At 43.5% G+C, this 14,052-nt stretch overlaps 1 protein-coding gene across 1 annotated transcript; it reads right to left on the reverse strand.

The window, feature by feature from the left end:
• Nucleotides 1–1,032: 1,032 nt before the first annotated feature.
• Nucleotides 1,033–13,666, reverse strand: LOC126292027 (cuticle protein 16.5-like). The gene is made up of 5 exons (XM_049985822.1): nt 13,560–13,666; nt 8,417–8,545; nt 5,316–5,686; nt 3,022–3,135; nt 1,033–1,277 (listed from the first exon to the last, which is right to left on the reverse strand). The coding sequence occupies exons 1-4, from the start codon at nt 13,572–13,574 to the stop codon at nt 3,054–3,056; spliced, it is 597 nt and encodes a 198-aa protein (XP_049841779.1). The 5' UTR covers nt 13,575–13,666; the 3' UTR covers nt 1,033–1,277; nt 3,022–3,053.
• Nucleotides 13,667–14,052: the final 386 nt, after the last annotated feature.

Below are 14,052 nucleotides of genomic sequence, written 5' to 3' on the forward strand. Positions count from 1 at the left end.
TTCAGAGCTATTCGCACCATTTGAACCACTGTGCAAAATGAAATCGGTACGAACTTATGCACGAACGTTATGAATGTTTTGTCTTGTGGTTAAAATTGTCCTTTTTTAGTTTGTGTACAGGAGTAGATCGTGAGAGTAGTCTGATACATCTCTTCGAACGTTGCTTAGTTCGAACCTTTCACTCTCCTTAGAAGTCTGAAGCTAGCTGTGTAACCCACGTTCTAGGCTTACAAGGACTCCGTGTCTAAGTATTCAAGAGTTTACAATCACTACCATAAGTTAGAGCTCACAGTGTTTTAACATGTTCTTGTGGTTTTTCTTTGTTTTTTTTTCCTTTTTTTAAAGTGTGGTAATTAGATTCTTTGAGGAACTGCCGCGAGATACAAGCACTGTTTCAGTGTATTCTCGTTATCACTTTGCGATTTCAATTATTCAGCCACTTGTTGTTGCTGATAGGCTATGCAAGAGTTAACTGATACTCCCTTAACAAAGAAACACAGTTGTTTTGACTTGTTTGTTTTATTTGAATAAGCTTTCAATTATTTATTAGTAGATCGAATCATTACTCTAAAATATTTGTGGCCAGAGGCGGTGTAATGTGTAATTTTCACGAACTTAAAAGAGGTGTTCGCTTTGTGGGCTCATTATTTGTGTCTTTATTGTATTTACGTACATTTCATGTTTTACAAGTATTTTCCACGGCGCTGTTTTGCCAGATCGTGCACAACGGCCCGTCCATTATTACCAGCTGCTACTAGGTTTGAGTCCCGCTCACATATCTATCAGTGAAAAATACAATTTATCTTGCATCTTCTGGAATTTAATGTTATTGTCATTCATTGATATGCACAGTGTTCGAAAATTTAAGTAAAATTTTCTTTTATTATGGGAATATTGTTTATTTGATGGCTTGCTCCTGCCACTCATCAAACAGTTTCCTCTACCTCCATTTCAGTATGTAGTGATTCCAACGAAGGAATGTTATTTTTTCTGTAAGCAGGTAGGATAAAACAGAAATAACGTTAATCAATATTTGAATAAATAGAATCTTTATTTTTTAATGTACATTAGCGTGTGCACTACAGGTGTAATGTTTTTCAGCCGTTGCCGGCGATCAGGGACTTGAGTCGAAAATAAATAGGATGTTTATTTATTGATGTACATTGGCTCTGCACTGGAATCTCAGGGTTTGTCAGGTGTTTGTGCTTGGCGAGAAACTCGTGGTGAACTGAAGATGGTGATCGTTGTCCGTGATACCACCGGAACGGATCGTCAGCCTGGAAAGATAGAGGAGAAAGGCCATGAGATTTACCACGTTTTCTGAGAAAGACAGCACGGGACTCCGCCAGACAAAGTATATCAGAAAGTGACAGTAGATTACACAAAATGACGTTATCAATGTAGTACGTTTCAGTTACCAGTATCCACTCAACACGATACGAAGTTTAAGAATTTATTTCGTCCTTTAATTACATATTAATCAAGTAAATTCTCTGTAGCCTGATGTCATTTAGAATAATCTGCAAATATGAATGGAAGGAGGCAAAATTCAGAACACGTGCAGGATCAGACATCCTGCGGAATAAGAGAGAAAATCCTCTTCCTGTGATGCAAGGTTCAAAAAACGAGGGAAGCCAAGTAAAAGGAAGCACCACGATAGTGGAAACCCCCTCAGTCGGTTCTAGTGTTTACGAGAGCCGTGTGAACGTTTTGGTTCACCGTTGGGAAAAATGCGTAACGAATGGTGCTAATTATGTGGAAAAATGAAATTATGTAACTCAGCTCTTGCTCTCTATAGGTTTGTTGTTGTCCGTTGTGTGTATATTGAAGTTGCCATGAAACGTAAAGAGACTTAGAGAACGCTTTTCTCAATGTTTACTGACACTTTGAATTTCTGAAGGCAGCAGATAAAATACGGGGGAGCGAAAAGTTGTTTACAGCTTGTACGGAAAGAAGATTTGAGTTATTCGAGTCGCAGGGCATTAAAGGGAGACGGTGCTTGATAAGCGAGTGAGACAGGGTTGTAGCCCATCCCCAATGTTATTCTATTAGTACACTGAACAAGCAGTACAGGAAACCAAATAGAAATTTTGTGTGGGTGTTTAAGTTCCAGAAACTGGAATAAAATCTTTTGGGTTTGGCTGTGCCATACTAATGAGAGAAGTCAAGGGTTTCGGTAGAGCAGCTCAGTCGTGTGGATAGCATGCTGACAAGAGACAATAAGACGAACCTTAACGAAAGTAAGCGAGGATATTGGAATATAGTCGTATTAAAACAGGCGATGAGAGTATTAGACTGAGAAGTGAATCACTTAAGCTAGTAGTGCTACAACTGCAGCCGATAATGGTCGAAACAGAGCTGACATAATATGTAGACTAGCTATAAGAAGTAGAGAATTTATGAGAAAGGAAGTAGTTGACATGCGTTATAGATTTAAGTGTTAGGCAGTCTTCTCTGAAAGAATTTGTGTGGAATGTAGCCTCTTACGAAACTGAAATGTTAACTGTAATAAGTTAAGACAAGGTTTTAAGAGAAACTTTTAAAATGGGTTTCTACAGAGGAACCCTGAATATTTGATGGTCAGGATGAGTAAGTGATGTGAAAGTGCTAAATACAATTGGGGAGAAATGGAACTTACGGTGAAACTTTATTAAATGAAGAGATCAGTAGATAGGACAAATCATGAGACATCAAACAATCGCCCGTTTCATAATGAAGGGAAGGATAGTAGTGTGGTGGGGGAGGGGGGGGGGGGTGATAAGAATTGCTGGTCGAGTTCAAGCGATGAATGCAGTAAGCTGGTCGAAGCGAATGTAAGTTGCAGTAGTTAGTCGAAGATGAGGAGACTTGCACATGATAAACTAACATAGAGAGCTCCTTCAAACCACTCTTCAGACTGACGGCTGCAGCAACATCAAAATTAGTTTCGGAATGACAATCGTATTGTGTGGTCATATATCTAAAGAACAGTGACTAAAGACTTCAGTCACAGTCCTGCCCTGGTAAGCTAGATGGACGTACCTGTGATGCAGACGCTGAGATGGCGATGTCGCTTAGTGGAGAGCGTACTTGGCGATGGCGGGGGCGGCGTAGGACAGAGCGGGGGCGGCGTAGCTCACAGCGGGGGCGGCGTACCTGTAACGGGAAGGAGAATGTTACCACTCTCTCCAAACCTGTGAAACCCGGTGCAGGACGGAGCTGTAAAACCAGCTGCGCCGCGGTGCATGCACTGCCTCTCATCAAGCGCTGACTCCCACTCTAGTACTTGCATATTGGAGGCGTTTAACATTCCTTAATGCTAGATTTAATGACGTTACCGAATTCTGAGACACATCCACTGAAAAGTAACTACTCTTTCTTTCTGATGTGAGCTCTAGTGTTTCGTATGTATAACACGCAGTGGAACCAGAAACTTGTTCAACAGATGACCGGATTAAAACAAGATTGTTAGGTTCACTCGAATCACAGTTGTGTGGATCGATGGCAAAGTGTGCAATCGGCGGACTAATTAGCGAAGTTATAACCGTGAAACCTTTCGCGACAGATAACATACATAGATAATCATTCCACAGAAATTCTATAATTAAGTAGTGAAAGTGAGGAACGTATAATTCGGTAAATAGTGAGAATGATATATCTTCAATACACAAAGAATAAATTTTAGGATTATTTATTTGAAGCATCTTTTGCTTCCAATAAAAGCACGACATTGTGTGTGTTTGGGGGAAGGGGGGAGGCACCCTGCTGTGATTTAACACTTACGCAAAACATTCTAGCTTACAACATAAATGAAAATCATGACAACAAACAAAAGCATAATAGGAAGAACATTAGCTTGGCCTAGTAGCTTAGGATGACTTCGAGGCTAAAGTTTACTATGAATCGAACAACGCTGAATAAAAAAAAAAGTGCTTCACCAGCTCCAAGAAGGAAAAAAAACTGACCGTAGTAGAACAGTCACACCCATTCTATTCCTATTAGTTACAGAAAGCTGACCGATTAGTTATTCTACCACCACCCCTCCCCCCACCACGCGTAAACAGAGAGATACACATGTTACAAAAAAAATTGTTCAAATGGCTCTGAGCACTATGGGACTCAACTGCTGTGGTCATTAGTCCCCTAGACCTTAGAACTACTTAAACCTAACTAACCTAAGGACATCACACACATCCATGCCCGAGGCAGGATTCGAACCTGCGACCGTAGCAGTCGCACGGTTCCGGACTGCGCGCCTAGAACCGCGAGACACACATGTTACACTGGAGTGAAATTTTATCTTTGGCAAAGCGTGTCAGAATAGAGAGATCAAGCTGAAGTTACTTGCAAGAGCCAGAGGACAAAGAAAAATAATGAAACAGAGACGTCATACGTGAGATGCCAGAGCTAACATAGAAATTGCTAAAAACCGATAGTGACATGGAAGCGTGTCTCTTCAGCACTTCACAACTTGTGGCATTAATTCCGTATGAAAATCCGAGCTTTGCACAAGAACCACCGTTGTCACAGTCAGAAAAGGCAGTAGCTAGAAGAAGTAACGAAATCGCATATTTTGTCTCAGACTACAAGTAAGTGACCTCCAATTATATTATAACACCATTGATTTCTAAGCTTCTAGACCCGTTTTCGGATTGACCTCATCATATACATCAAACTGTGGTGATGTTTTTTTCTTTGGACTTGCCGTAAATTTCTATAGTATATAATTTCTGATAGCAGTACTGTAAGTATTTGGCCACATATGCAGGCATTTTCATGCTGTCGTAGACAGTGTACTCGTATTCCAATGTGTCTAATATTGGGACAGCTAATGAAGTGATTGTTCGATGACGTATGGTTACTCATTTCAATGTGTTCTGTGTAGTAATCTGCTACATGTGACTTGGAAAACCTAATAATCGTGTCATGTCGTTTCGAATAAAATAGAAGGCCCATGTTAACAATGATAACTCCCATGTAGATTTTACAGGCGTGGTACTAAGGAAAAGAACTGGCCATGGCTTCCACAGCAAAAGTCACTTGAAATTTAATGTTCTGAGAAAAATATATACAGCATATAAATGAATGAAACTAACTACTTCTCACTATTTACTTGTGTTGCGTACTACAGCAGGCCACCAACATTCGTTAAGTTCGTTTGGGTACCTAATGCATTTCCACTGATATAGTCCTGATAGCAAAAGCACTTATAGATACCAACAAGTGTTGAGGTTGACGATAACATGACGTATACTATGCTTGATGCCCGACCATGCAACAGTAGGCTACAGCGGTTCTTATCCGTATAGTGTCTCTATGTATTAGGCTCGTCTTACCTGGCGTAGCTGAGAGCAGGGGCAGCGTAAGAGTAGGCAGGAGCAGCGTAGGAGTAGGCAGGGGTGGCAGCCACCCTAGCGACGGCGGGGGCGGCGTAGCGCAGAGCGGGGGCGGCATAACGGACCGCGGGGGCAGCAGCAATGGCGGGGGCAGCGTAGCTGATGGCCGGGGCCGCGGCGATGGCGGGGGCGGCGTAGCTCACGGCGGGAGCGGCAGCGATCGCGGGGGCGGCGTAGCTGATGGCTGGGGCCGCGGCGATGGCGGGGGCGGCGTAGCTCACAGCGGGGGCGGCGTAGCTGACGGCAGGGGCGGCGGCGTAGCTGACAGCGGGGGCGGCCGCGTAGCTGACGGCGGGAGCGGCGTAGCTCACCTGTTGCAACAGAAAGTACGTTTGACGTACACTTAAGAGCATACTTCATACATATACTTAAACAACTACTGAATGATCAGACATCACCATTATGATGATCATATACCCTCACATGTCACAGTTAGAGATTACTTTGTACCATATTTCTTCTTCTTCCTTTCCTGCAGCTTCATTTTCACGTGTGAAGTAGCGATAGTCGTAAAGAAACTGCTTTGCCCAATGCTAAATTACAATCATCACTGTTTCGTGGTTTACCTGGCTTGTTTGCCTGATGCATGGGTGTAGAATGTTAGTCAGCTGCAGATGAAAACTGCAGTTGGTGTAGCATTCAAGAGATGTATGTGTGTCGAAAAGTGTTTAATGGCTGTTTATAAGTTTAGTTACTTTTTCCAGGTAACAAGTTCGAAATTTTGTCTGATATCAAGTTTCAGTATGAAAGAATTTATCAAAAGTCCGGGTGTTACACAAAAACACTATCTTACGACTAGATTATGACTTTTTCCCTTTTGTGCTCGTCCTACGATGAGTCCACTGCGCTGCCTCTAATTTACGTGGTTTCATGCGGAAGTGAATTTTACAGACTTGGTCGTTGTGTAATCCGGTGGCCCAACAACATCTTATCTGACCTTTAACCCGCTTAGCTCTAGCATTTCCTGTATGCAGTATTTCCTGAAAAATCGGAGTGTTCTGTTGATCTGAAAGATTTTCCCCTGATTATGGGTCACATCTAAACAGGTTGCCGTGTTGAATGGTGTAAGCAAGTTAACGAAGAAATGTAACTGGCACCTGTCTCTGAAGAAGTTGTTTACCAATGTTAACAAGCTGCCATTATCGAATAACGGCCAGCAGGGCTTTCAAATATTCAGCTTTTATTTTGTTGAGATGGAGACCATACCACCAGAGAGAAGCCTGTTGGTGAATTATAATACTATTCTGAAATGGTGATTAGGAAGCGCCCTTAAGCAACCATCTGTGAATCGAAAGTCATTGGTGGGTCTTGCAACAATTCTGTATTACATGTACCAAAGTCTCTCGAACGTTATTTTTCAAACAAAGGAGAAAGAAGCAAATATGGATTGGTGTGAGAGATGTCTGAGATATTACAGCCAAGTGGAACTGAATTAGAAAGCCAGGGGTGAGCTAAAGAACTCCCTGGCTACTAAAACAGCTCAGGTCAATTTTTGAGTTGGATGGGCACTGGGAGAGAATTCCACCAAACACTCAAATATAATGAAATTTTAAATCTCCATCCAGAAGTTAGTAGTGTTTTCACGGATGGGTCAAGCAGTGGGACTTTATCGGCTGCTGCATAGCATTCCCCAAATATGTTCTTAGAACAGCGCTCCCAATGTGCTTTAACTTTATTGTGGGGAATTGTTTGGTCTCCTGAGGACACTGGAACAGATGAGATGCTATCGTGGCAGTAAGTTGCTCATCGATATGATAGCGCCAGTTATCTAGGACACTCTTCTTCTCTTGGAAAGGCAAGAAATGGAAATAATTTTCTGCTGGGATCTGGGAAATGAAGTCACTAATGCAGATACCTACGAGGTAGCTCCCTTCTACCTCCTGCTCGCTGCTCAGTTATTCTGCAGTTTCTTACCAAATATGCGACCCAGAAGTAAATGTGTTGGTATGAGACTCAGTGGCTGAAATTAACAAACAGTGAGCTGCTTTAGGTGAAACTTTACATCTTTCTGTCCACAAGAAGATAAATAGTTACCCGTAAAATATTCAGAGTAGGATGTTACCCACTGACTTATGGATTCCTCTTACAGTGGGAGAAGCCACGATTTTGTCACAGATGTGGAACACAGCTGTCGATGAGACATATGTTAACTGAATGTGTTTCGTGTAACAACCTGTCAGCAGACCTGAGCCTCCCTCAGAAACTGCCCTCTAATTTAACTGATGATGAGAAGAGTGTGATTCGTGTTTTAAGCTTTTCAGTTATGTCATGAATCTTTCCCAAAATGATGGGTTTGAGATTTAAGTATATCGTGGTGTGGCTTGTTCACCAATTATTTCTAAGTAGTCGCCCAGCCACAGCACAGCACCTTTTGAGTGTGTGTGTATTGGTACTGTTCTGTGTTCCACTTGCGTTTTATGAGTGGTTTTATATGAATCTTCGAATATGAATGTTTTATTTGAATTACTGGTTTGTTGATGCAGGCTAGTTTTAAAATTTGTTGTTGTTTCCTTATAACATTTTCACCTTCCTGTTCTCTCTGTCCTTCAAGCAATGGCGCTGATGATCTCCCCGTTTGCTATTTTACAACAGTAAACAGTAGCTAAGTAACTCACAAGCAATGTATACCACAACTTTTGAGTGTGTATGTATTGGTACTGTTCTGTGTTCTACTTGCGTTTTATGAGTGGTTTTATATGAATCTTCGAATATGAATGTTTTATTTGAATTACTGGTTTGTTGATGCAGGCTAGTTTTAAAATTTGTTGTTGTTTCCTTATAACATTTTCACCTTCCTGTTCTCTCTGTCCTTCAAGCAATGGCGCTGATGATCTCCCCGTTTGCCATCTTACAATAGTAAACAGTAGCTAAGTAACTCACTAGCAATGTCCACCACAACTGTAACAGTTCCCCAATTTGAGCAGCACCTGCATATCCCTACTTTAACACCTCGTGAGGGTGGTGAAGCGTCTGACTTCTACTGTACTACTGTGCATTGTGGACAGACGTGCGGTCTTGAGAAGTAACTGTGTTGTACTTACAGCAGCGGGGGCGGCGACGGCGGCGCCGTACCCCAGTCCCAGCAGACCTCTCTTCTCCTGCTTCTTCTCAGGTGACGCCTCCTTGTTCTCCACGGCCTGGGCGCACACGGCGGCGGCGAGCAGGATAGCCTGTACAAAGAAAACAGTCATAACAGTACTGGTATAAACATTCGTCACATCCTGCTACATCGTTCGTGGAGTGCTCTGCCTGGAAAATCCCCATAGTGCTTGTAAGAGAGAGAAGACAATTCGCTTCACCCAAAGAAGTAATCTGGACAAGGTACGACATCAACGTCTTGTATAAGAAATCTAGTTTGCAGCTTTCTTCTTGAAAAAAAATGAGCACGTTGTACATAGAACTATTTAATCTCTTGAAAGGGTGCAGTGGTCTCTTTGGAACACTGTACATCAGGGATGGCCACGGTGTGCCAAACTGCACGCGAGTCGGATATGAGGACCGCGTGTGGACTGAGGTTCGGCCGTCTCTGCTCGATATTCTGGCAGAACTCTTTTTCAGCTCATCACAGTCATGGCGTGGGACCTGTTTACCCTTTGCTATTTCTTTGTGGTATAAAATGTCGCAGGTACTGTGGCTGAATGGAGAGAAGCAGTATAGCAGTCTGTTGTCACGATCCTTTAAAAATGATTGGGAATGACAGAAGAGAGGGATGACAGTTCGGAATATCTATTACGCAGTCACGCAATTGACGCGTATGCTAGTTTTGTATGAGGTACCACTACAGTACCATCCTGAAGGAATTTAAAGATTTTGTTGACAATGAGAGATGGGATTCGCATTTCCTTACATCAAGGAGCACTTTGTGCTCATTTTGCAGGCATGAGGCGCTATGAAAATACGAATAGAAAATATTCTGAAGCCCCCATGCATTATCCCACTGTGCATTAAAACAGATTTCGATGTAAATGTACGAAAAGTGAGACTTTGCTACCAAGTACGATGACTGAGTCAAAGGGCATGCCTCTTACAATTTTGCAAGTTAAAACCCGCTATTGTTGAATTTATGGAAGCAAAACGAGAGCAGGAATGAAAATTTGAAGATCTGCAGTATCTATCTGATTCCAAGGGCAAGAAAAATTTGATTTTCAATATCTCATAATCACTCACCATAGTTGGAATTGCTGCATTTATTGAATCATTAAGAAGTATGATGTTATGTTAAGGATTTAACACAATACACCAAGTATTATAAGTTAAAAACAGTGTACACATCTCGAGGCAGATCAACTCAAGGCGCGCGAATTACCCAAACTATATTCGTCCAGTATTTGAGAATGGGAGCACTTATTGGCTCCCTACAGGCTTGGCTCAGAATTTCTAAATTTTTCCAATTTTTTTCTCACTGTCGAACCCAATTCCTTCTCCCTCCCCTCCACTCTCAGGCAAAATAATAACAGAAGAAAGATCTACCGCACTTCATGCAATAAAGCTCCAGCATTGCGCAGATGTTTCAATTTGTTGCTACCTTACTACAAACTCTATTCGTAATACATTTTGAGAGAGTATTCATATATATCACTGACTGTAGCTACCAACTGACATCATTGTGTTACACGTATAGATCAGTAGAAATGACATTACAAACATTCCAATCGGTTTTGTGCATTAGAGTAGCATTCCTTAAACACGTTTACGGCGAGGCTGAGAATTGTGTTTCTAGTTGTGGGGTGACGGGCTTATTCGTGCTTTCTTTCATCCCACGCAGCTGCTTTCCTTGCTCACACCTTGGGGCGAGTATCGTAAACGGGAGCCATAGCCTACTGATTTAATATACTGACTTTCTGTTCCGAAAGTCCAGTCTTTTGAAGCAAGAAGAGATCAGATAATATAATATTATAGCAAATTAATTAGATATTATGTGATATATCATTTGTTCAACAAGTTCTGACATTCAAGGATCACAGAAAATTGTATTCACAACAGTTCGTTGCGCCTATTTGGTAGATAACACATCATACGATAATGTATTGCTGGTAGCATAACTGGAAGGGTCGACCGTGAGGCATCGGTGGCCCACGATGGTGTGAACGTGGCAAAGAGTAGGGGTGGCGGTTACGCAGTTACCATGTTTATATGCGCAACCAAAACCGGATTTCGTAAACCGATTTACCAACACCACTTCTCATTGTTTATCTAAACACTAGCAAATCAATTCTGGAAGTCCGTTTGTGCCTACCGATTTTCGTCTATCACAATCGATTTGCTTTCGTATATAACTGAACACCGTTATTCATAGTCCGCCCACGGTAGCTGATTGGCCAGCGCGACAGAAAGTCAATCCTAAAGGCCTGTATTCGATTCCCGGGTGGGTCAGAGGTTTTCTCCACTCAAGGACTGGGTGTTGTCCTAATCATCATCATTTCATCGACGCACAAGTCGTCGAAGTGGCGTCAAATCGAAAGACTTGCACCCGGCGAACGATCTACCCGCCCGGATGCCCAAGTCACATGAAATTTACATTTTACCGTTATTCGACCAATAATGACCGGGTGTCTTATTGCGCAGTGAAGGAGAAGCAGAAATATTAGAATGAGCATGAATTTGTCTCTCTCTAACATTTGAGTAAAGAGATATTGCGACTGTGCTGTCTGAATCAAAAACGGAAAAATCTGGTTTCCAAAAAATGGTTCAAATGGCTCTGAGCACTATGGGACTTAACATCTGAGGTCATCAGTCCCCTAAAACTTACACCTAACTAACCTAAGGACACCACACCACATCCATGCCCCAGGCAGGACTCGTAGCGGTCGCACGGTTCCAGACTGAAGCGCCTAGAACCGCTCGGCCACACTGGCCGCCTCTGGTTTCCGCACGCCATATTTAACTAGGCTAGCAAATCCGCTTCAGAGCTTATCACGTAAACACGACAGCGAAATATGGTTTCCGAAATTCGGTTATCGTCTTGCGATAGTCGAGACCCATGTACAAATAGTGCGTGTGTCGTGGGTCAACAATACATCAGCTTTGTGAAAACATTTGCAATTTCCTCCGATTGTGACGTATTGCTCTGGTAGAGTTGAAAAATGAGGATTAATAAGGCGCAACGTGGATATAAGCGCGTGAGCATATAGGTACACAGTGAAACAAAAACGTCATATCTATATGGTGTGATAAATGTATCACCCTCCCATGTAACCAAGGCCGCTAACTCAAGCCTCCATGCTGTTGACAAACGACTCTAGGCTAGCCGATCAGTAGGAGTAGATAGGTGGTTGCATACACAATTTGCGCCATTTAATTCCAAACCTCTCCGTACTGTCTCGTCAGGTTAAGGCATATGACTCTGTCGATGGCGATCTTTACGTCGAAAGAGTACGTTAAGCTTTTCGATCTGTTTGGTGCTATTTGAGAGGAATTCGCGGGATGCCAGCACCTTTTCCCTTTCCTCGCCATCGGAATACCAAACAATACCATACTATGAATCACCATTTTACAGTCGCCTATAGAGACACAACTGCAGCACACCACGGGGGAAGTGGCTCTTGCAGAAAGGGAAAGAAAACCCTTTGCTACCCTACAGCTTAACCTACATCTTGGAATCCAGCAACCAAAGATGAAATACGACTCGCATTTAATTAAGTTCGTGACAGGTACCAGTGGGCACCACATAACGTATAACTGCTCCAGCTCCTCAACTCAACTCGCCTGTACCCATATGTCTGTGTATGGTCTTGTAAGCAGAAACAGGTTACCGAGCATTAATGATGAACGAAATGCGATCTGTACTGCTTTTTACTCAAATATTAAGTACACTCGACGTTGTTCCACAATGACGCCGAAAATTTATGATTTTTTCCTTTGCTTATAGGTTTCATCACGAATGCATTTGTTTGTCTCTTTGGAGTTGGAGAATGGCGCTCTTCTCCGATATGATATAGCGTAGCAAAGCACTCTGGCAGGGAGGAGGCGAAGGAACATCGCTTTGGTGTGGCCGGCCTGTGCCAACATCCTCCCCTTATGAAACTTCCTGGCAGATTAAAGCTGTGTGCCGGACCGAGACTCGAACTCGGGACCTTTGCCTTCCGCGGGCAAGTGATCTACCAACTGGGCTACCCAAGCACAACTCACGCCCCGTCCTCACAGCTTACTACCACGTCTCCTACCTCCCAAACTTCACAGAAGCTCTTCTGCTTCTGTGAAGTTTGCAAAGTGAGAGACGAGGGCATAAAGGAAAAAGAGTGTCCAAAGCAGGGCAGCTCTTTTCCCTACAGTTTCGTTAAGTAGTCGCGAACCTGTCAGGGAAGCGCACACCCAACTCTGCCTCTGCTGCCAGACACTACAAACAGGCCCTGTGTATGACGGTGTGATTTACTGTTAAATTCTCAGAACATACGCCTCTATTGCTTCTTTCTACGCATAGATCTAAAAAAGACGACGTAGTGGAAATAAGAGAGATTCGTGCTCAAACAGAGGATTTCCAGCAGTCACCCTACTCACCGACCATTTGAAAGAGGAATGAGAAAAGTGTGGGTAGAAAATTAGTACCCTCAGCCAAACACCACAAGGCGCATGGGACAGTAAAGTGGTTAAGTGAAAGAAGAGCACAGAGTTCCCTCCGCAGCACACCGTAAGTTGGCTTGCGGAGTGTACCTGTGGATGTAGATTTAGCTGCAGAATGCCAAGTCTGACAAAATGTAGACCTATCTCCCCTCATAACTGGATTCGTAACTCAGTCCAAAGATCGAAGCAGACGAAGGTCTGGCACGTCCTTACGTAGTAGAGCACTGCAGTATTCAGTTGGGTGATGAAAATAATTTTGAGTCGCCCAACGGCCAGGTGCAAATGCTCCAATTGGACGCCAGTTCTGCTACTTGCGTGTCCGTAACCTACCCCACTGATCCAGCTGGGCGGATGGGACCTACAGTTGAACGTAGCCAGAGTCACCGTTCCTCGCGAGTCCCCTCATCGTTGAAAGTGAATGCTAGAATGAAGTCCGACTGAAAATTTCCGCTGTCCGACTTGAACCGAAAGCCGCTATCTCTCAGTTTGGACCTTTACCGCCAGAACATCAAGCCTGACTTTGCCCTGGTGACAACTAAACCTTTCTTACATCCTTAGATGAGAATGAAAGCGATTTCTGACTCAAGTAACTCTATTATATGAGAACGCTACAAGTGTACTCACGACAACAGCCTTCATGGTTGGTTGGTTGGTTGGTTGGTTGGTTGGCGGTGGCTGGAAGCTGCGCTGTGCTGTGCTGTTTGGGTGAGAGTGTCGATTCCTGGAGCGGGCTGGCCCTTATATACCGCTCCGGCGGCGGCCGCGGCGGCGGCTGACAGGTACAGGTTCTACCGGACTGGGTGGAGAGGTGAGGCGAGTCGTGTGCCGTGGGTCCCCAAGTCTCCGCTCACCCGGGTCGGACGGGAGCAGATGGCAGTAAGTGTCCGCCCTCATACAGCCACCGCCTTGGAGAGAGGCGGCCGAGTACTGCGCGAGGTCACCGTGTCTCTGGTTCTAGGCGTCATTCCGCAGCGCAAAAGCTGTACCGCCATTTTAAGAAGGTGTGACCTACAGCTTGTTAATATTTGAAAATGTCGTGAATCACCGCCAAGAGCCACTAATGTAACTATTTGAAAAAGTCGAGAATCATCGCCAAGAACCACTAATAAAATTTTTT

Source organism: Schistocerca gregaria, chromosome 9 (genome assembly GCF_023897955.1).
Source record: "Schistocerca gregaria isolate iqSchGreg1 chromosome 9, iqSchGreg1.2, whole genome shotgun sequence".
Classification (NCBI taxonomy): Eukaryota; Metazoa; Arthropoda; class Insecta; order Orthoptera; family Acrididae; genus Schistocerca; species Schistocerca gregaria.

What these genes read in the sequence shown, in the direction of transcription:
- LOC126292027 (XM_049985822.1), bottom strand. An exon ending in CCGTCGCCGCCCCCGCTGCT is followed by an intron (nt 5,687 to 8,416) that starts GTAAGTACAACA and finishes CTGTTGCAACAG; the next exon opens with GTGAGCTACGCCGCTCCCGC. An exon ending in CCTGCTCTCAGCTACGCCAG is followed by an intron (nt 3,136 to 5,315) that starts GTAAGACGAGCC and finishes TTCCCGTTACAG; the next exon opens with GTACGCCGCCCCCGCTGTGA.